The sequence below is a fragment of the Cajanus cajan genome, chromosome 3 (assembly GCF_000230855.2).
Source record: "Cajanus cajan strain Asha chromosome 3, NIPB_CcT2T_4, whole genome shotgun sequence".
NCBI lineage: Eukaryota > Viridiplantae > Streptophyta > Magnoliopsida > Fabales > Fabaceae > Cajanus > Cajanus cajan.
Window position 1 is genome coordinate 76,507,011 of NC_138519.1, and position 23,772 is coordinate 76,530,782.

Sequence of the window (23,772 nt, forward strand, 5' to 3'; positions counted from 1 at the left end):
TATTATATTTTAAATTTATAATAAATAATTTGTTATATAATAATTTAAAAATAATGAAATTTAATCTTAAAATAAATGAGAAGTTGAAAAAATTAAACTATAGAAACTTTTGAAAAATCTTTGAAAACATATTCAACGAAATAAGTATTTGAATGATACTACATTAACTTGAAATTAAATTTTAGTTGCTCACACCACGGCGCACAGAGTGGGAGGATATCATGCTAATACCAAACAACTACTTATTATTATTTTTTGCTAGGTCAATAAATAACGACAAAGCCCTTTCATATTTTTATTTTTCCTAATGGCAGGCATGTCATCATCACAACTATAATCGTGCATGGAACTTCATATATATTACAGGCTAATGAGATCATAAGTGTATATTGTTGTTGACTTCCCTTGTCCTTCACAAATCACAACCCCTTCACCAATAATGGCTTTCAGCTTCAGCCAAAGTATGCTATGCTTCATCACTTTCACTTGTTTCCTTTACATAGCAAAGCCTTCAAACTTGAACCAAGACACGTTACTCCAGGGTCATCACTTGACAAAATCTGACCGTCTCATTTCATCTTCTGGTTGGAGCACGTTGAGTTTCTTTCAGTGCGATGGCTCCGAAGGTTTCTACCTCGGAGTTAGACCATCATCTGATGATTCATGCTTCGCTTATTTCTGGGTCGCCAACAGAGACATGCCAATCCATGATCCTAGCTTTCTCACGATCGACCAACATGGTAACCTGAAAATCATTTCCAACGTGGCAAATTCCACTTTCATGCTCTACAATTCTTCCGAAAGTTACAACAACAGTAGTACTATTAGTGCCATCTTGCAAGACAATGGCAACTTGATGCTTCGTGAGATGAACCAAGATGGATCTCTGAAGAGGTTACTATGGCAAAGCTTTGATCACCCCACGGACACGTTTATACCAGGGATGAAGCTAGGGTTTGACAGAAGAACGGGTCAAAATTGGTCTATAACATCGTGGAGAAGTTACAAGACTCCTTTGTCAGGGTCTTTCACCCTTGGCGTTGACCCCAAAACGAAGGAATTGGTGATGTGGTGGAGAGGGAACATTGTTTGGAGTAGTGGCCAATGGAGCAATGGAAGTTTTGTCAATTTGAAGTCCCCACGTTATCAAAAGGACTTTGTTTTCAAATATTTTTCTGATGAAAATTCAACTTACGTGACATATGTTCCGGTTGGTTATATCTACATGGGATTATGGGGTTCATTATATGGTGGGGTTTCTGGTGCCTTGTACTCGTGCATCGGTGATAACTTTCTTTATGGTTGTTCAATGCCAAGTCTTCCCAAATGCAGAAATAATGATAGTTTATATTTGGGTAATTGGAGTAGCTATGGGGTAATGTCAAGTAAGGGGTTCGTATTTGATGAAAGTGAAAATCTCAGCAATTTTGATTGCTGGATGAAGTGCTTGAATAATTGCACGTGTGAGGCTTACTCTTATGTGAATGAGGATGCAACTGGCTGTGAGATTTGGAGTAAGGACTCTGCAAAATTTGTTGCCACTAATAATTTCACAGCTGGGGGCCGTCATATCTACTTCCTTCGCAAGAAAAAAGGTGTGTTCATACAACATATCTCACAATTAATATTTAATTTATTGATTTGCATTAAATAAATAGTACATGCAGTTTAACTATTATTAACTACCGAGTTTGGTTTAGTGATTGTCTTTGCTTTCTTTTAATTATTTATTTATTAAGTTGAACTAATATGTGTGAGGTCATATATATATATATATATATTTAGTCTTTTTAAATATAAAGTAAACTTGATCTTGAGCGGTAGGGGTTGATCCACGCTTAAGCAAGATCAGGGATTCGAATCCTGCCTTGTGTAGTCACCCCTGTCCGGAGTAGATATTTCAGGAACGAACTAAAAAAAAAAATTTAACTTTTTTTAATCATGTAATTTGAGAAAAAAAAAATCTTATTATCATTAATGAATCATGAATCGTGTAATTGATTAATTATTCTATTACGTACATCCCAAGGTTTGTTGTCCCAGGGGCCTTCGCGATCTGCTCTTGATCTTCACGCACATGCCTCCAACTCATCTGTCTTTTTTAGGTGTTCTCCTTCTTACATGAATAAATAATATATATATATATATATATATATATATATATATATATATATATAATTTATTATTAGAAATAAGAGGGTTAAAATATAACTTTTAGATTAATTCTTTTTCACTTGATTAATTTAAGGGTTATAACCCTCTCATCTCTTATAATAAATTCAATGGTCTTTCACTATATATATATATATATATATATATATATATATTATTGTGTTGGCTAAGTTTTAAACCTGATCTCTCGATTATAGTATTATTATTGTAAAATCAAAACACGTTTGTAAAAGATTCGAATGGATTACCAAGACTTTCTCGTAATCTTGTGATGGCATGAGTGATATCATTACAAAAAACGTAAGCAATACATTTTCTACAGCACTCTTTTAAATATATTTTTTTTATTGATTGAAATTTATTAAAATACTTAAAATTTGGTAGGTCTCACTTTATTTATTAAAAAAAATTATTATGTAATAATATTTGTCATTATAAATTATTTTTAGCTATATTACATATATAATATATGTTGGTATATTGTTAATATATATATATATATATATATATATATATATATATATATTATATTGTTAATTTTTTTTAAAATCAACATTAAAATTGTATATAATTATATGTGAAATAAATTTATATCTAAACATATTTTATCTATAGTGATAATTTTTACATGTCATGTAATATTTGTCGTACTAATTTAATAATTTTTTCCTAATTTTGTAATTTTCAATAAATCTGAAATAATAAAAATGAGTATATTAAATTATGTTATTAGCACTCCTCACGTGATTTTAAGTTTTATATATATATATATATATATATATATATATATATATATATATATATATATATATATATATATATATATATATATCAATGTTGAGATGTTTTTAAAGGATTGAAATAAATTTTTTTTTTTGAAATTAACTAAAGGTCAATTTTAAATTTAAAAGACAAAAATAAATTTACTTTAAATTTGAAAATCTAAAAAAGTATTTAAGATAATAATTATAATTTATCATATTTTTTTGGAATAATTATCTTAAAAAATTATATTAAGGTTATTTCGATTAATTAATAATATATTATTTTCTACCGAGAATGCGTGTTTATTAATCTTATTGTGATTTAATATTTCACTTATTTTATAACATTAAAAACTGTTAAGCTTAATCATAATTAAGAATATAATAAAGAGGAATTCAGTTAAAAAGGGGTGTGGATTATTAATGACTTGGTTTTGTTTCCTAGTAATATTTTCTTATAAAGCTTAATGGTATATATGTCCTCACAACTTACTTTAAATTCCACAAATTTGCTTTTAAAGCATCGAGGTAATTTATATTACAGTTTCAAGATTAGCAACATCAGAATTTCAGTTGCCATGGATACATTCTCAAAATAAGCAAGAGCTCCACTATCACTTGGCACTAATACTTTTCAATGCAGGCAAGGCAAAGATATGGATCATAAGTGCAATAGTTGGAACTGTCGTCCTAATCGTCTTGTGTTTCACATGCATTAAGTTATGCAGAAAACTAAAAGAAAAAGGTAATGTATCTTCAACATCAGAATTCAATAATAGTACAATATTAGCTACTTTAATTAAGTGCTGGTTATTTATTTAAGCCTGGCTAAAAGAACTTAATTATAAATATTTTTAGTTTGAAAACCTAAATAAAATTCTACAAATAGTTTAGGACCTACTAATTAATATATATATATATACATGTATTATATTAAGACAGGTTATGAGATTACAGTGCAGTTGTAAAATGTCAAATTTCCTAAGAAATTATCTTATTATTATCAAGTAAATAATTAAATTTTTACAAATTTTTAAAATAATATTAATAATTAAAAAATATTGTTTGAAGGACTTGATCAATGACTTTATTAATCTTGCCATGATATCAATCTGACTTCCATTTTTTTTTCATTAGAAAAAAGTATGTTTTTATCGAATATAAGATAATTTCTCTAAAAAATTTAACATATAGCAAATAGGTAAACTACATACACATAACACATCGATATAATTCTTGCTCATGTATGTAAACTACGTATACATAGCTTTATAGTCTTTAAGCTTTCATGTACGATGTGTGCAGCCGAAAATCGTAAGAAGCGAACAATGTTATTGTCTGAAATTGGAGGAAACACTGCAAAATCCATTGTATACAGTGAAAGAAGAGAACATAGGAAAGAAAAAAGGAGAAATGATGATACACATATATTTGACCTTCAAACCATTCTTGAGGCAACCTCTAATTTTTCTTCCACCAATAAGATAGGGGAGGGTGGCTTTGGACCTGTCTACAAGGTAATGTATTAATTATTAATATTTCATTTTTGTTTGTAATTAGTGTTTTTGGTTTTAGTTAAATATTGATAATAATGATGAATATATATGGAATTTGGTTATGAACCAGAGGGATTATTGTTAGGGGAAGAAACAATGAAGCTAACTGATAAAATATTTAAATCGGAATTGTTTGTGCTGATTGTACTTTAAAATTTTAGTCAATAAGTGTAGAAGATTCAAATAAAGGAAGAAAAATAAAAATAAAAATAAAAAAGGTGCGCATGAAATTTATCATACAGATCGGATTCTAGATAAATGTCTTCAATTTCATTGTGGTGCCATAAAGATAGACTCAAATTTCTGCAGTTAGGGATTTAACACATTCTTGCAGTCAGTTAATTAATCGAAATTCAGAACCAATTGATAAAAAATGAATGACTCATATTTTATTTTGGTAAATTAGTCTTAAAATACTCATAAAATTTGAACCATTTTATCTTCATCTAAAGTGTTGCTGACTTGACCGAGAAGAGATCAATTCAACTCCCATAATTAATGTTAATGTCCTATTTGACTAATAAAGCACATACAACTGAATTGAATTTTAAATTGTTTTGACTTTGATCAATTTAGTTATTCATTCTCATCAAAGTACTTATTAAAATTTCAATTTCATATTATCTCATGGATTTATCTTAAGAAAGAATATGAAGGAGTTGACAAAATTAAAAGCATGCAAATTTGAACTTCAGAGAATGAAGGAGACCGAGACTATTAAAGATTACTCCGACAAATTTTTTAGTATTGTACATAATGCGAGAGTTCTGGGGTCAGATTTCTTAACTATAACAACATATCTCTTGCTTCCACTAAAGCATTGTACATGGGATAAGAACAGGGTTTAAGACTTTTAGTATGAGTCAGAGGTACACTCTGGAGAGAAATTGTATTTGTATTTGTACGAGAATTTTGTATATAAAATTCTATAACAAAGAGAAAGAAAGAGAAGGAAGTGTAAAATATGAATAAAATTCTATAAGACGATTGACGTGTAAGAATTGAAGAAACACTTTATGAAAACTTTGTCAAACGATCACTCTTAACAAAAGTGGAATAGGTTTAGGGGATTATAGGGTCAAAAGCCAAAGAGTATTTGATGGGTGTGTTCTTTTGAACCAAAATGTAATATCTCTTGTTTCTCCCCCCAAAACTGCTAAAGCTCGTATTAACAATATTTTCTTTTACTGCTGATAAAGAAAAAATTGCAATTTTGTACTTTCTTAAAATGAAGATGTACTTGATTTTTCAGGGAAAGCTACCAAATGGGCAAGAAGTAGCTATAAAAAGGCTTTCCAAAAGTTCGGGACAGGGGTTGATAGAGTTCAAAAATGAAGCGATGCTAATTGTGAAACTCCAACACACTAACTTAGTGAAGCTACTTGGTTTTTGCATCGACAAAGAAGAAAGGATATTAGTTTATGAGTACTTGCCTAACAAAAGTTTGAATTTATATCTCTTCGGTATGCAAGTTTACTCATTAGTCATCCACACCCATTTCATTTATATTTTAAGATTGTTATGTAATTTGTTTACATATGCTTACTAATCTCTCCTTGAAAGTAGATTCCAACAAAAAGAGTGTATTAGATTGGAAGATAAGATGCAAAATCATAGAAGGAATTGCTCAAGGACTCGTATATTTACACCAATATTCAAGATTGAAAGTGATACATAGAGACTTGAAGGCAAGCAACATTTTATTGGATAATGAATTGAATCCAAAGATATCAGATTTTGGCATGGCTCGAATATTCGGGTTAATAGAATCTGAAGAATTAACTAATCGAATTGTTGGAACATAGTAAGTATTATTAATTTTTCTTGTTGTTTAAATAGTCATTATCTATATTAAATTTTATGTTTACATTTTTTTCAAACTTTAAATTGTTTGATGAACTAAATAATATTACCATTTCAGTGGTTATATGTCTCCGGAGTACGCAATGATGGGTGTCATCTCAACTAAAACTGATGTTTATAGTTTTGGCATCTTATTGTTAGAGATTCTAAGTGGAAAGAAAAATCGTAACGATTACCCATTCAATCTTGTTGTTTATGTAAGTTGTGTCAAATTGTGTAATTAATGAAGAATAGAAATATGTCATTAGGTCGGCAACTAACAAATTTTTTTTTTCAGGCCTGGAAATTATGGAATGAAGGTGAAGGTCTAATGTTAATGGACAGGGCATTGGGTGGATCATACCCACCTATCCAAGTGTTACGCTACATTCATGTTGGTCTCTTATGCACACAAGATCAAGCAAGTGATAGACCCACTATGCTTGAGGTTGTTTCTTTTCTTTCAAATGAAACTGCCCATTTACCACCACCAAAACAACCAGGACTATGTATCTTTGAAGACATGGAAGAGGTAGAACAACTCAATAGTTGTTCCATAAATGATACAACAGATTCATTAACATCAGGTAGATAAAATATCAACGCTTTTGAGAAAGTTCAAAGTATGCTAATAATTTGTGAATATAACAAGTGCAAAAGCCTCCAATGTATTGATATCTTGGGATTGGAACTCTCCAAATTTATTAGAATACTGGTATCTAAAGATATTCAAAAGTCTCGACGAGCATTATAAGGCCTATGTAGGATTTTAGTGAGTTGAGACTAGCATTTGTTAGAAGGGATAAACGTACTTGTTTGCGGTGTGAAAATGTCTCTAGCAATTGTCAAAGTGTATGGTCAAGCTAGAGGGGTGGGCACTAATTGGAACCAATCTAATGATTCAATGAAACCAAATTCCAAGAAATTTTTTTTTGAATTGATTTCGACTATAAATCGATTCAGGTTTGAAAATTAAATTTTAAATTTTGTTTTTTTAAAAGTCGAATCAAACTGGTTGATTGAGTTAAATATATTATGATTTTTTTTTAAAAGATAAGAAGAATTACAAAGATGGTCACAATAAAAATTGAACCTAGATCCTCATACTTCTAATTACTCCAACCCTTCCCCACCTAACTACTAAGTTAACCCTAGTGACTTAAATATATTGATTATTATTATTATTATTAATTTAGGTTGTAAAATTTAGACTTTTAGTGTAAAATAAATCTATTCATTATATAAGAGTCTCTCAACGATTTGTTTAGTGATATTGGCATAATGAATTTTTTTTTAACTTGTAATTTTGTTAAGCATGATAGGTTTGTAGACTTTGTTTTGAGTTTGTAATTATGTTAATACCTGCCAGATTTTGGATAATTTATAATGTTGATTTGTTGTGAAACGGATTAGTAAAATTATATATTTTATTAATTAAGGACATAATAACACATCTTTATGGAAATCAAGCAAGTTGTATAGTATGACAACTTTTGAGTTTTCTTACGATCGGGGTGCATGTATTTAATCAACCCCAGCTCTTTTCTCTGCTTGTTGACTCATCAACAATATATTTCTTTCATAATTTTTAATTCGGAACGTACCCTACTTATCTATATCTATATCTATATTTATATTTATATCTATATATATATATATATATATATATATATATATATATATTAATAATATGATAACAAACATGTTTGTAAATTTTTTTCTTAAAAAGACAATTTTTTAGCTTAAGCATTTTTTTAAATGTTTTTGTCTAAATGGCTTGTTTTAAAATAAGTAAAAAAAAAATAGGAAGTTTTTTTTTATATATAATTGTTTCTTTATGTTTAAACAAACTACCTCAATATGTTTTTACGAGTTATCTAATATAATATAATTAGATTTCACTAGTTCAAATTGGAGATTGAAAATGTAAAAAATTGAGTCAATTCAAATCAATTAAAATTGATTTGTCTAAATTGCTTATTTAAAAATGAACAGTTTTTTTTGAATTTTTTAGGAAGTTTTTTTTTCTATAATTGTTTCTTTATGTTTAAACAAACTAGCTCAATACGTTTTACAAGTTATCTAATATAATAAAATTAGGTTTCATTGGTTGAAAATGGATATTGAAAATGTAAAAGCTGAATCAATTAAAATTAATAAATTGTATTAAAATGCGTCAAATTCAATCCGATCATTCCTGTACAACGACATAGGTGAACACTATCAAAAAAAATTTCATTTACTTGTCAAAGAAGAGATTGCTAAAGAAACATGATAATCCTTCTGTCAACAAGTTGTTAAGTTGAAATAAAATATAATGAAGATAAACCACCTCTGTAGAATGATCGTGACAAATAATGTAGAACTTTGAAGCATCAATTTATCTTAAATAAATAATAATTATATATAATTTTTTAGACCACGACTTTGAATTTTAAAAATGATGATATGAAATGTAAGTGCATGAATTATGTAGACAACACATATAATTTCTTTGTATATAATTATGTTATGGATAGAAGACCCTAACTGATATGAAGAAGAAACAGAGAGCATAATAACGCGTGATATCAGTCGCTTAATTTATGGGCTTTATGGCATGGCCATTATGTTGCATAAAACTTGATAGCATGACTCAATGGCAACGGGCCTCACAAACCCTAACAAAGTCGTTCAAATAAATTATAAAATGTATTCACCAAGGAAAAAAATTTAAGAAAATCTCGGATTAATTTTATTATTGGTTTTTTAGTTTTTACAATTGAAATTTCTCAAAAATTTTATCTCATTGTTATTTTACAATTTTTCTATTATTAATAATTTCCATATATAGTTTCATTTAATTTTTATTTTATTCTTTCTGGGGTTAAAACAAATATTTTAAATCTATTAATAATTACACAATTAATTATAAGGTAATAATTTCTTAATAAACTTATTAGAAACGTAGTAAAATTGAATTCCGCTGTTTCCTTACATAATTAGACTCTCAAATCTAAATTTGATTTCTAAAGATCAATTTTCCGTAAGTAAAAGGGGTTTTCAAATTTTTTACTTTTAAGAAAATTGGAGAAATATCATCCAATAAAAAAAAAGGTTACTGTTATAATAAATTTATTAATTTTTACAAAAAGTGCTTAAATATTATATATATATATATATATATATATATTAATTTGTGATTAGTTGATAATATAAAATATTTATATTGTTGGTAAATAACTTTAAACTTTTTCGAGAGACAACGCATAATTTGTTTCACGACTAGAGTCCTTAAAGTATGGGCATTAGGAATTATGGGCTTTATATGTATATTGTTAGTACATATAAGATTAAATTTTTTCGAGAAACAAGACAATTTGTTTCGCGATTAGAGTCCATAAAGTATGGACATTAGTAATTATGGGTTTGATTAAGGTTAGTTTGGGTTTTTTTTTTTTTTTTTGCATTTTGTAAAAGTAAGGGTGAAGATGTAAATTTATGTCTCGTTCACAAACTCATTCTTTGATCAAGATTAAAAAAAATAACATACTATGAAATTAAAATTAAAATATAAACACTTTTTTTCTTATGAAACTCACTCCGACCACTGTTAGTATTTTTTTTATCTTTATTGTTAACATCTCTACTACTATTATTCTTATTTCTAATATTGTCATATCTATTATTGTTACTACCTAAATCACAATCATTTCACTATTAATAATCTCTAACAACCATTGTTATATGCTTAGGAGATGGTCAAGATAATGGTAATGACAATGTTAATAGCTTAGTTTTAATTTTAATGGTCTATTATTTTTAATCTTATTATCAATTTTTTAAATTATTTATCATTCCTTATAAGTCTTTAGGAAGGGGTCGGGTTTACATGAATTGCATTGGGTTTCATTATGCTCATTATACAAATTGATCAAAATAGTTTTGGTTGAATTAACTTGTATAATTCTTGTATCAAATTTGAATTAATTGAATTAACTTAATAATTAATGGATTAATTTTTTTGTCTATAGATATAATCTATTCAATATATTAAAATTAATAATTAAAGACTAATTTATATTCGTTAAACATAATTTTTATTGATTAAATATTATTTTAAAATTATAAGAATTGATCTAAGACTAATTAATGGATTGATTTAAATTGAGTTTAAGAAATAATAAAAACTATTTAGAAACTAAAAAATATTTTCTTACCATTTTCAAATTGTATTCATGTAGATTATGGAATATTTGCATTGTATAATTTGTGATGTCCTACTTTTCACAATCCATTTTTTTTTTTCTTGTTTTTATATTGTCGATTATTTTATCACATACAAATATCTTTTTTACTTATTTAATTTATCTACCATTATAATTTGGTGTTTCTAGGTTCGATTTTTTTATGAGTATAGATTAGTCTTTAATTGTCAATTTTGAAATATTGTGTCATGTTCATAGATAAAAAAAAATGTTATCTCATCATCCTTGTTAACTACAAGAAATATTGATATTAAAAACGAGCAAAATCCATTTGTATTCCATAAAATTCATAGTTACACTCTTTTGTTTTTTTTATTTTAAAAAAAGGGTGTAAATATAGGTCATAACGACTCCTATAGAAAAAAAAAGGTGATATTTTAGGTCATATATAAATGACAAGATAACTTTTATATATCCATTGATAAATTTTCCATGAACATACATATTGAGTATGTTAAAAGAAGTTTCACAAAATAAAAGATTATGTTAGTTGACTCCAGGTTTATATAGAATTGAATTAGGATAAATTATAAATTTAATTTACAAAATTAGTTTTTCTTTGCACAAAATTCCATAATGTATAAAAATTATATCAATTATTTAATTTTTAAAAACCTAAATGTAAAAAAGATTGAATTAGATACCAATTCTATAATGTAAGAACTTCTTTTATGATGATTTTATTAAAATATTATATTAATATTGAAAAATGATTGAAAAGCTAAATTGTCAATTTATTGCATAACAAAACAATAAGAATACATGTTTTTGGTCTGACCTTTTTTATAAGGGTTATTATAGGTTGTAACGACTTTTTTTTGGATTATTATAACTCGTAGCAGAAACACTCTTATTAAAAAAGGATCATTACAATTATAATAACTCTTATAAAAAAATTTGATCACTACACATGATGTTATTTAACAAAAGTCATTATAGTTAATAATAATATTAACGAGATCATTATTATTAATTGTAGCGAGCTATTAAACGGTACCATATTAGTATTGTTATTAACTTTAACGTATGATATCAATACACTTGTGTAAAAAAAAAATCCACATGTCATCTAAATTACTGTGAACCAATACTATACAAAACACCCTGAAAAACATAATAAAATTTTGGTTAAAATTTTAATTTGGTCTCTTATAATATCTTTTTTTTCAATTTAGTCCCACTTTAATTTTTTGTTTCAATTTGGTCTCTAATAATTTAAATTAGTACAATGTCGAACTTCTGTCCAAATTATTTAAACAGAATTAACTATTGGCCACATGAATGTCACGTACATGCATAGGTGGATGCCAAATTTCTTGAATGCACCTGGAACCAGAACGGCCCGTTCTGGTTGCACATGTTGTGTGTTAATTTTGCATCTGGAATGGGTCATTCCAGATGCAAAATTAACACACCAATAGTGCAACCAGAACGAGTCGTTCTGGTTCCAGAATGTCAAACACAAACGAATGATGATTATAGTTCAAGGTTGTGAATGGTGCCAGGAAAAAGACCCAAAGTACAAAGTATTTCAAATACTGGAATTTATGATATTGTCAATGGGGATTGATAACTTCAATTGCTAAACATTTAAGCTATACAATGTATCATTAAGGACAATGCAGTGTATCACTAAGGATAATGGTAACAGGTTTTATTTTATTGTTAGTCAAACTGAAGTGAATCACTTACTACCAAATTGACACTATATAGTCAAGGATGAAACGACATGGTATTTTCCCTTGAAGTCATTGGCCGATGTACCCCAACAACAACAATCTGTTCTTGAGGAGGTACAACCTGAAGTAGAGGAAGAGGACACACAGGACAAATATTTCACCACACAACCATATGTACAGGTAGATAATGATGATATCCTATTAGCCATTCAGTGTTATATGGTGGATAAGATGTATTATTGGCACCTTCAGCGTTATCCAGATGAATATTTAACTATATATCAATATAATATTAATTTATATTATCCTGAAATATATGTTGATATAATTGATTTAAAATAATATAAATTGGTAAAATTAGTTTTAAATACATTTAAATCAAAATTAATAATTAATATGATTTTCTGTCTTTGAATTTATGTTATTTTATGAATTTTTATTTTCAATTTTTGAATCACATTGCGGCATTTTGTTGAATGAACGTATGTGGTTAACGCTCTGGAACGGCCCGTTCTGAATTCAGAATGGCCCACACACAACATGTGCAACCAGAACGAGTCATTCTGGTTTCAGAATAGGCCGTTCTGGTTCTAGTTGCATTCAAAAAATTTGACATCCGCCTATGCATCTACGTGGCATCCACATGACTAACAGTTAACTCCGTTTAAATAATAATTTGGACGGAAGTCCGACATTGCACTAATTTAAATTATTAGGAATCAAATTGAAACAAAAAATTAAAGTGAGACTAAATTGAAACAAAAAAATATTATAAGGAACCAAATTATGGTTTTAACTCAAAATTTCTAATAAAGATATTAGTAGATAGATTTTATGTGATCGCGCGTATTTATAAATTTTCTAACTAAATTTGAATATAAAGATCAAAATAAGATTTTTTAAAATTATAAAAGCTAAAAATATCAATTTTAAATTTGAGAATAATTAAAAATAAATTTACTTTAAATTTAAGAAATTAAAAATATATTTAAATCTTATATTTTTTTAAGTAAAAATTCATCATAATTGAAAACAAAGACCCAACTAAAAATTAATTATTTTTTTTGACAGAGATTAGTTAAAATAATAATAATAAATATTTCATATGAGTAATATTGTTAAAAAAAGAAGAAAAAAAACCTTTAACCGTGGTTTTTTCTTCTTCTTTCTAATGGCATATAGTCCCATCTATAATTACTTGTATATAAGAGCAGAAGTGTATTGTTGTAGACTTGCAGTGTGCTTCAAAAGAATCAAAACCCCTTCACTGAATGTTCCACCAACAATGGCTTTCAGATAGTATACTGCGATTCATCATTTTTACTTGTTTCTTCCACGCAACGAAGCCTTCAAACTCGAACACAGACACGTTACTCCAGGATCATCACCTCACAAAAACTGATCGTCTGGTTTCATCTATAGGTTGGTACACGTTGAGTTTCTTTCAATACAAAGGCTCTGAAGATTTCTACCTTGGAGTTAGGTCATCATCTTCTTATTAAAGTTACAGTTATTTCTGGATTTCCAACAGAGACACGCCAATCCGTGACCCTAGCTTTCTCACAATTGATCAACATGGTAACATGAAAATCATTTCCAACGCGGGAAATCCCACTATCATGCTATATTCTTCGGAAGCTGATCAGAGTAACAACAGTAGTACTGCAATCAGTGCCATATTGGAAAATAATGGCAACTTTGTGCTTCGTGAAACGGATCAAGATGGATCTGTGAAGAGGGTGTTATTGGCAAAACTTTGATCACCTCTCACACGTTCTTATTCCAGGGATGAAGCTAGGGTTTGACAGAAGAACTGGCCAAAATTGGTCTATAACATCATGGAGAAGTAATATTTCACCTTCATCAGGGTCTTTCACCCTTGGTGTTGACCCAAAACGAAGGAATTGGTGATGTGGTGGAGAGGGAACATTGTTTGGAGTAGTGGCCAATGGAACAATGGAAGTGGAAGTTTCACCAATTTGATGTCCCCACTTTACAAGAAGGACTTCATTTTCAACTACTTTTCTGATGAAAATCCAACCAACGTGACATATGCTCCTGTTGGTCGTTATATATACATAGGATTATGGGGTTCAATATATGGTAGAGTTTCTGGTAACTTCTACTCGTGCATAGATAATTATCTTCTCTCTGGATGTTCAATGCCACGTCTTCCCAAATGTAGGGATGATGATAGTTTATATTTGGGAAATTGGAGTAGCTATGGGGTGATAGTAAGGGGTTCGTATTTGATGAAAGTGAGAATCTGAGTAATTTTGACTGCTGGATGAAGTGCTTGAATAATTGCACGTGTGAGGCGTTCTCTTATGTTAACGAAGATGAAAGTGGATGTGAGATATGGATCGGAGCAAGGACTCAGCAAAGTTTGTGGCCACCAATAAGTACATATATACGACAAAATCTACAAGTTAGGAAACAAGTTAATGGTAGTGTATTAGTGTGAAATATATTATCATTATTTGTTTCATATAAAAAAAATTAAAAGGGCTAGAGAGAGTGTTATTTAATCTATCACACTTGTTTGATTACATAAATTTTTTTGCTATGATAATAGAGAATAAGGAATTGGAAAACATGGTTAGTTGTATTCTATATGGACTTTAAGAAATGTAAATTTAAAAGTTTGACATGTGGTGTAATTATAACAATAGAATTCGAATCTAGGCCTTATGATACTACTTCAATATCCCACATATATCTTATAGTTTAGCTACCCTAGTAAGAGTGTTTTTTTTTTTTTTTTAATATAATGCTCCTGATTTTAGTGCACGTCATATTTACCGACGGGATAGTATCATACACTACACTTGAGCTTCGTTTCTTCATTAGGGAAAATATATTTAGTTAAACAGATAAGAAATAAACATTTTTAACAGTAGAATAACCAACTGAGCTATATGTATGGAGTTTCTGATTCCCGGCCAGCTTTGTTTTGTTTCATTTTGATATTAATTTGCTTATGAAGCTTAACGATTTGTCCTAATTATTTTAAATTTAAGAATTTTTTTTTTTGATGCATGAAGAATTTTAAAAGTATATTTGCGATCAATTTAATTTATGTTACGGTTTCAATTTAACATCAGAATTTCTTTCCAAACTTTGCATGGATATATACGTGTTCAAAATAAGAAGCAGCAGCTCTGTCGAATCGCTACATTTATACTAATAGTTTCCATTCCAATGCAGGCAATGCAAAGATATGGATCATAACTGCAATAGTTGGACTTCGAACTCTAGTCCTAATCATCTTATGCTTCACATGCAACAAGTTATGGGGAAAAATAAAAGAAACAGGTAATATATTTTCACATGCAGGTCTGATATTTATCTAAGCCTAAAAAAATTTAAATAAAAATCATAACAATAATTTATTAAAACCATTATGATTTTATTTGATTTTTATAATAAGTGAAAAATATTGTTTAAAGGGATTAAAAGTGAAGACTTTGCCAACCTTAATTATCATTTGTCGACCTTATTACTATAAAAATGTTATATTAACAATACAATTCTTGCATATGTGAATGTGTAAACTATATATAGGTGGCCAATAATATGGTCATAAAAAAATATAAATAGGTGGCAACTCTATAGTCTAACAAAAAATTTAGCTCAATGCATCTTAAATTTATTATTTAGGATTTCATTGATCGCTGCCTTTAAGCTTTCATGTGTGATATATGTACAGTCGAAAATCGAAAGAAGCGAACAAAATTACTGGGTGAAATTGGAGGAAATACTGCAATTTCCATGGCTTACAGTGAAATAAGAGAACAGAGGAGAGATGGAAGAACAAGTGATGTTATGTATTTTTTCGACTTTCAAACTATTCTTGAGGAACCTACTAATTTTTCTTCCTCCAATAAGATAGGGGAGGGTGGCTTTGGACCTGTTTACAAGGTAATCTACTAATTAATAATAAAATATTATTTGTTAGTTTTTCCATTTCCCTCAATAAATATGATAAGGCAAGGAATTTGGTCATGAACTAGAGGGATTCTTTGGTGAAGAAACAAAGTCAAATGATAATTCAATTATTTAAAACAAAATTATTTGTGCTAATGATGTCATATATATCCTTGGTTGTCTTTGATGGGTGTGTTCTTTTGAACCAATATTAATATCTCTTGTTTCTCTGTGACTATTGCTTATACTCATATTAATAATAATTTCATTTGCTGACAAAAATAAGCAAGTTCGTACTTTAGAACTAAATAGAAAGATTTGCTGTTTTCTCTTTTAAAGGGAAAGCTGCCAAGTGGACAAGAAATAGCTATATAAAGAGACTTTCCAAAAGCTCAGGACAAGGGTTGATAGAGTTTAAAAATGAAGCGATGCTAATTGTCTAACTCCAGCACACTAACTTGGTGAGGCTACTTGGATTTTGTATCGATAGAGAAGAAAGAATATTAGTTTATGAGTACTTTCCCAACAAAAGCTTGAATTTATATCTCTTTAGGATGGAAATTTACTCATTAGTTCTCCAATGCTCCTTTTATTTAAATTTTCAGATTATTATGTACTTTGTTTACATATGCTTAATTACCAATATTTTCCTTGAAGGAGATTCAAACAAAAAAAGTACATTAGAATGGAAGATTAGATGCAAAATTATTAAAGGAATTTCACGAAAACTTGTATATTTATATCAATATTCAAGGTTAAAAGTGATATATAAAGACTTGAAAACAAGTAATATTTTATTAGATAACCAATTAAATCCAAAAATATCAAATTTTGACATAGTTAAAGTATTTGATTTGATTAGATAAGAAGAACAAACTAATAAAATTGTTGAAACATAATAAACATATATAAAAATTTTATATTTATATTTTTTTCAAGTTCTATTTAATGAATTAATAATTATTACTATTTTAGCGGTTACATGTCTCCTAAATATGTTATGATGGGAGTTATTTCAACCAAAATTGATGTTTATACTTTTGGCATCCTATTGCTAGAAATTTTAAGTGGAAAGAAAAATAGTGATGATTACCCCCTTGAATCTTGTTGTTTATGTAAGTTACATGAAACCATATAATTAATTAAGAATACAAATATGCCGTTGGTTTGATAAGTAACGAAGTGTACTCCTTTATTTATTTTTAGGCATGGAAATTATGGAACGATGGTGAAGCTTTAAAGCTAATGGACGTGATGTTGGATGGATCATACTCTCCAACCCAAGTGTTACGGTACATTCATATTGGTCTTCTATGCATCCAAGATCAAGCAAGAGATAGACCCACTATGCTTGAGGTTGTCTCGTTTCTTTCAAATGAAATTGCTCATTTACCATCCACCTAAAGAACCTGGATTTTGTATTATTGGAGACATAGAAGAGATAGAGCAACACAGCAATTATTCTATGAATGAAACAACAAATTCGTTGACATCAGGTAGATAAAATATGTGTTTTTGGAAAAGTTCAGAGTCAGTTAATAATTTGTGAATATAATAATGATGAGAAAGACAAAAGTCTCTCATGTTATCATGTATTGATGTTTTGACGTTGGAAATCACTGCATTTATTTAAAGAGTTTAAGTTTGTTAGGATAAACTTCACCAAAAATATTTTTAAAAGAAGAAAAATAGAGGAAAGCAAAATAAAATGAAGTTTCTTTTCGGTTAAAATTGTCTTGTTCATAAGTTAATTTGTAACTCTCTTTTATTAACTTTAAAAATTTTGTTTTTAATTTATAAGTTGATTTTAGTCTATAAAAAATTTATTTTATTTTTCATTTTTGTTTTATAAAAGTTTTATTGAAAAAGTTTATCCAAAAACAAACCCTATCTGGGATCCAAAAGCTTAATTTTTCAATATTTGTAAAGATGTGATCAAAAGTCTCCATGAAACATTCTAATAAATGTGAAAATGATATCCACTAGCGATTCTATTGTAATTTAGTTTTTCAAGAGTTTGCTAAAGATAAATAATTATTTATTCAATCAAGAACTAGTCACTTTGAAGAGAGTAGAGTTGTTGAACTGAAATAAAATATAATGAACAAGATAAGTCACCTCAACAAAATGATTGTGACAGATAATGTTGAAGACATTTGTATAGCATCAATTTACATTATACGAATAATAATATTATATATTTTAGTTAGACCACGACTTTGAATTTTAAAATGATAATACGTCACTGCATAAGTTATATAAACTACAAACGTAATTTTTATAATTAGGGATAGAACGATCTTTGCGAATAAAACTTTTAAATAAATATAAAACAGTGGAACAAATATGACATATTAAGTGAGATAAAGAAAAAACAGTGGCTTAAATTATGGGCCAAGGAATGGGACTCAATTTCACAAAACTAAGACGCAAACACGCAGGCCCAAAGGCCCACTAACTACATGACGCCTAGGAAAAAGGCCTCAAACCCAAGGGGCTTGAACACTAACCCACCGACAGCAATACAACAATTCAAATAAGACTAAAAAAATTAAGTTTCATTGTATTTATATATATATTTTTTTTGCAGAAATTTTTAATCTTTTGTTTCTTTTCATATTTTCCATTTAGTCTTCTCATTTGTTTTTTCAAATTTAGTATCCTCTCTATTTTAATTATGAAAATTTGATTTATTTATTGACTTGACATATAATATTTCATAAAAATGTTAACGTGGCACTTTATTGGACTACAATGTTAGTACATCTATAATATATAATACGATAAAAAAAAATGTTATTAAACAAAGTAATATTTTATAGAGTGATGCATGCAACATTTATTTAATTAGATTCTTTTCATAAAAGGTCACATCATTAGGAAAAGGGGAAAAAAAATAAAAGATACTTCTTCACAGTGAGATGTAAGATGATGGGGGGTGAAAACTGACGTGAAAATATCAAGGTTGGAATGAGACGTGAGATTCTCCCTAATAACTTCACTCCAACACCCACCATTTTGCCTTCCGAAGAGAAACAACAATATTTTTATTGTCTATAAAATTATTATGACTAATAATATATAGAATTACAATTTGAGAATACCTCCATGATTCTAGATAGTAATATAAAAGCTGTAACTTAAATATGGTACAACATTTTCGGTAAAATGTGTTCGGTATAAAAACAATTAATAAAGAAAAAGACACGTGTGTTAGAAAAAAAAATGAGAAATAAAATATAATTAAGTGTTGTTTTTTCCTCCAATTTTTATTAGTTTATTCTCTCTTCTATATTTCAATCATTATATTTGTGACATGTTTCTTTTCTTCAACCAATAAACGGAGTATATATAAATGATGGTTAAGTTTAAAATTTCTATGAAAAAGAATAATCACTGGCTTACTTAGCTAAACCTCTCAGGTCATTAAAGAAATTTAATTCAATTGGTTGATATGTGAATTGTCATAATATTTTTTAATTAGCATTGAGATCAATTCCCACGTATGAAAAGAAAACCAATATGTGATGATCATGGGAAGTTGAAAGTGTTTCAGTGTTCTCCAGTATAACATGCAATACCCTCTACTTACAGTCACCTTACCTTTACCAAAAATGTGCAGAAAAACACCCGACACATGAACAAGAAATAAAAATAAATATTCACATTCTTACGCACACAATTATTTGTACCAGATGTAATAAATTTTGGACCCACCGGAGATACTAAAGATATCATCATATATAATTCAAATTATAAAACCAATGCTATTATCAGTTTATAATCCATTTTCTTTTAAAATGATCTAAGTGTTATGTAAGGGAAAAAAATATTATCTGAAGCGATTCTTACTTTAGAATCTGTCCATATTTCAACTCTTACCAACAGAATATGGGAGGATGCCTTGAGAAATATTAATAAATAAGTATGTGTTTACCATATGAACTTCCTATATCCGGGAAAGATGTAGTAGAAAACATGTAAAACAAGATCGTATGATTTATATATGCAAATTACTCGTATTAATTAAATCTTTTTTGTTTATATATATTAATTGATCATGAAATTCTAATAGAAATATTTTTCTTTGTGTTCCACAGAAATGTTTTAAACGATAAAATTTTACTCAAATGTATAAACACTAAATATTAATATTTCTTCTGGAGAAAATTTGAACCATAATTCACTATCTCAAGTATATTAATGTAATATTTTAGTTCATCGAACCACATTAATTGTAATAAAACAATACTTAAATAATTTTTTTAGTCTCTCAAAATTAATATAAATTTATTTTTATCTTTCAAATTTAAAACAGTTATTTTTAATCTTTATAATTTAAAAAAAAATTATTTTAATCTCTTGATTCACTAATAATATATTTTAAAACATTAATGACAAAAAATTAATTTTAAATTTGAGAAACTAAAAATAAATTTATCTTAAATTTAAGAATTAAATATATATTTAAATTAAAAAATAACATATGTATATCGCATTCCTACGTGTCTTGTATATATAGAGAGAGACAAATTAATGACAAAAAAATATTAAAAGAGTGCCAGCTAGCTCATATAATAAAGTGTGGAGGAGAATAGAAGGACGTAAATATAGGGTGTATCTGAGTTCCTATTACTAGGCAATAGGCATAAACATATTGTCCTATAGATTCTTGTAATTTCCTCGGGCCAAAAATAATTTGTTTCATATATAAGTTTATTTGCTTACATGAATCAGTTAGGTTAAAATTTGATATAGTTATAATTTTTTTTCAATTAAATCCTTATCAATGTTAGGTTGGATTTAGGAACTTCAATTACTTTTTCAGAACTATAAAATATAAATTATTTTCTAAAAAAATTATAACTAAAATTAATAATAAAAAATATTTTATTATGAAAATTATATTTTAAATTTATGATAAATAATTTATATGATGATGCAAGATTACTTTTTGCAGATATTAATTTTTTTAGAAATATAAAAATTAAATTTATAAATAAAAATAAAATAATAATTAAAAGAGATAAGAAGTTAAGAAAAAATCTTAAAATTATTCATCCCATTAAAAATAATTCCTAAAAACACTCTCATTGAAGATTGATATTCTAATTTATAAAGAGAATTCAATATTGTTAAGAAAAATTCTAAAATTGCTCATCTAAAAGCACTTTTATTCTACATTGATATTCTAATTTATAGAAAGAATTCAACAATACTGAAATTTAATTTAAATAAAAAATGTTATATTGAAATAGATAAGAGAGTAAAAAATTTCTAATCTTATTTTCATTGAAGAAAACTTGTTATAAACACCATAGTTGAAAACTTGTCCCGATGTATGTAAAGCTTAAACTTTAGGCCCACCAATAAAACAAAACGTTTGTTACTAATTTTTATAAAATAAAAATTTCACATATTATAAAAAGACATTATATGTTTGCAAAAATTGTCCTGATATATTTGTAAAAAAGACTTAACATATACTTTTAAAGAAAAAAAAATTCTCTTAAAATTTACTTTACTCGGATATCATTGAGCCCACCTTACCCTAGTTGAAAAATGATCCCTAAAAATATTTTCATTTAATACATATTTTTTCTTTGGTAAAGTGCATTCTATTTATATATTAGTATTGTGGCATGTGCAATGTAAATATATAATGATATAATTAAAATTTTATAATAAATAAATATTATTGAATATATAAGTTATAGTATAATTAAGGTTCAACATATAATTTATAATTTAAATTTACGATAAATAATTCATATTACAATATAAGGTTAGTGTTAATTATTTGATAATTTCTTATAGAATATTAAAATTTAATTAAAAATAAAGATAAAAATTATAAAATAAAAGTGGATAAGCAGCTAAAAAAATATTTGAGAGTGATAATAACACCTAAAAACCTAATAACTCTCAAAATACTCTCGTCCAAATTTGATATGTTTTGAATTAATAAGAATAGGGTTCCCCAACAAGTAGTATCAATGTTAATGGTAAAACTGAGTTAGACAAATGTTATAGCACAAAGATGACATTGGATTCATGTGAGGCTGCTTATATCAAAAGTCTTCATGATAATTAATAAAGTGGATTGAGTGTATTTGTATATTGTGAAAGATAATTAAAATGTAATGATGATATATATTGGATATAGAATGGCTAGAGTGAACAGTGATTATGAAGGTTGAAATAGTTGTATAAAGTCTTAATTTCATCTTTTATTATTGCGTTGTAATATTTCATAAAATTAAAAAAACGATATGGTAAAATAAAATAATTTGGTAAATATAATATAATTATTTTGGTAGGGACAGAACACAGAAAGTAGAGCCCGAGGGTTGCTTTTGTAGTTTGAATAATTGTACCACACGAGTGGCATAATTGACTGATTAAAGATTGTGCGGCGTACCATATTGGTTTATTAGGTAAATGTTATGTACTTGTACGTCCTGCTCTCCATCACACTCTCCTTTCCCTCCTTTTCACTCAACAATAGTGCTCTTCCTTTTCTTTTTTCTTTTTTTCTTTCTCAAAAACAACTTAATAATCAAACTTCATCCACATTTTATTCTTTAATATCTTAAACACATTCTATTCAATCTAGTAAAACTCGATAGGTTAGTTTGTATTCTACCAACTGAGCTATACGCACTTAGTTTTAATGAAGTAATTTGAGGTTATATCAAAAACAAATTTATCATACCATTTAATATTTGTAGTTTATATGAATTATTTAACGATAAAATTAACGGGAATTGATAAAGTAAATAGAAAAGAAAAAAAAAAAAGGTACCTTGGAATGCATAGGATATGACGCATCCATGCTGGTGTGGGTCTCACTGAGGGCAACTAATGGAACCTATAAAATACTGTAACTTCTGTTGTGTTGATCTATAATCCATATATACGACTCTTGTTTCTAGAGTTCAAAAATTAGTTCTCACACTTTCTAATAAAAAGTACAAGTTTGAGTAAAGCTAATTTGGTTTATTACAGTTAATAATGAATAAATAATATATGTATTATTTAAGCACACGATTAGGAGTTTAATTCTCATATCCATATCTATTTATATTTAAAGATATCAATGTTGTAAATGATTTAGTTTCTGCTGGAAGATGCCTTGGACAACCAAAAAAATAATAATACTATACATATTGATAATACAAATATTTTTTGTTCTATCGTTCAATTATAAATTGTATAAAATTGTTATATTTTTATACAATAATTATCTTATAAATCATACTAAAATAATTTGTGGTTAATTAATTGATAATATAAATACTTTTATATTTAAAATACGTGCGTTTAACTCATCACTAGTTTATAATTATTTTTATTAAAATGAATTTTACATAACTTTAAAATAAACGAGCCTTTAAATAAAATAAATGAGAAGGTTTTATTTTAAAAAAATACTTAAGTTGACTTTAATAACCAAAAAGCGAGATTGATAACAAAAAGTAAGGATTGTAAAATTCAGTACTTGATAATTGACCGACTTATCAACAAAATAAATCGCCAAAAACTTAGCAGAAGTTATAAATTATATATAAAAGAACGAAAAATG

At 27.4% G+C, this 23,772-nt stretch overlaps 1 protein-coding gene across 1 annotated transcript; it reads left to right on the forward strand.

Annotated features, from left to right (window-relative positions):
- The first annotated feature begins 202 nt into the window (after window positions 1-202).
- LOC109816721 (G-type lectin S-receptor-like serine/threonine-protein kinase CES101) lies at window positions 203-7,613 on the forward strand. Its single transcript, XM_029275094.2, has 7 exons — window positions 203-1,595; window positions 3,580-3,681; window positions 4,242-4,453; window positions 5,745-5,955; window positions 6,059-6,296; window positions 6,414-6,552; window positions 6,633-7,613. The coding sequence occupies exons 1-7, from the start codon at window positions 440-442 to the stop codon at window positions 6,927-6,929; spliced, it is 2,355 nt and encodes a 784-aa protein (XP_029130927.2). The 5' UTR covers window positions 203-439; the 3' UTR covers window positions 6,930-7,613.
- Window positions 7,614-23,772: the final 16,159 nt, after the last annotated feature.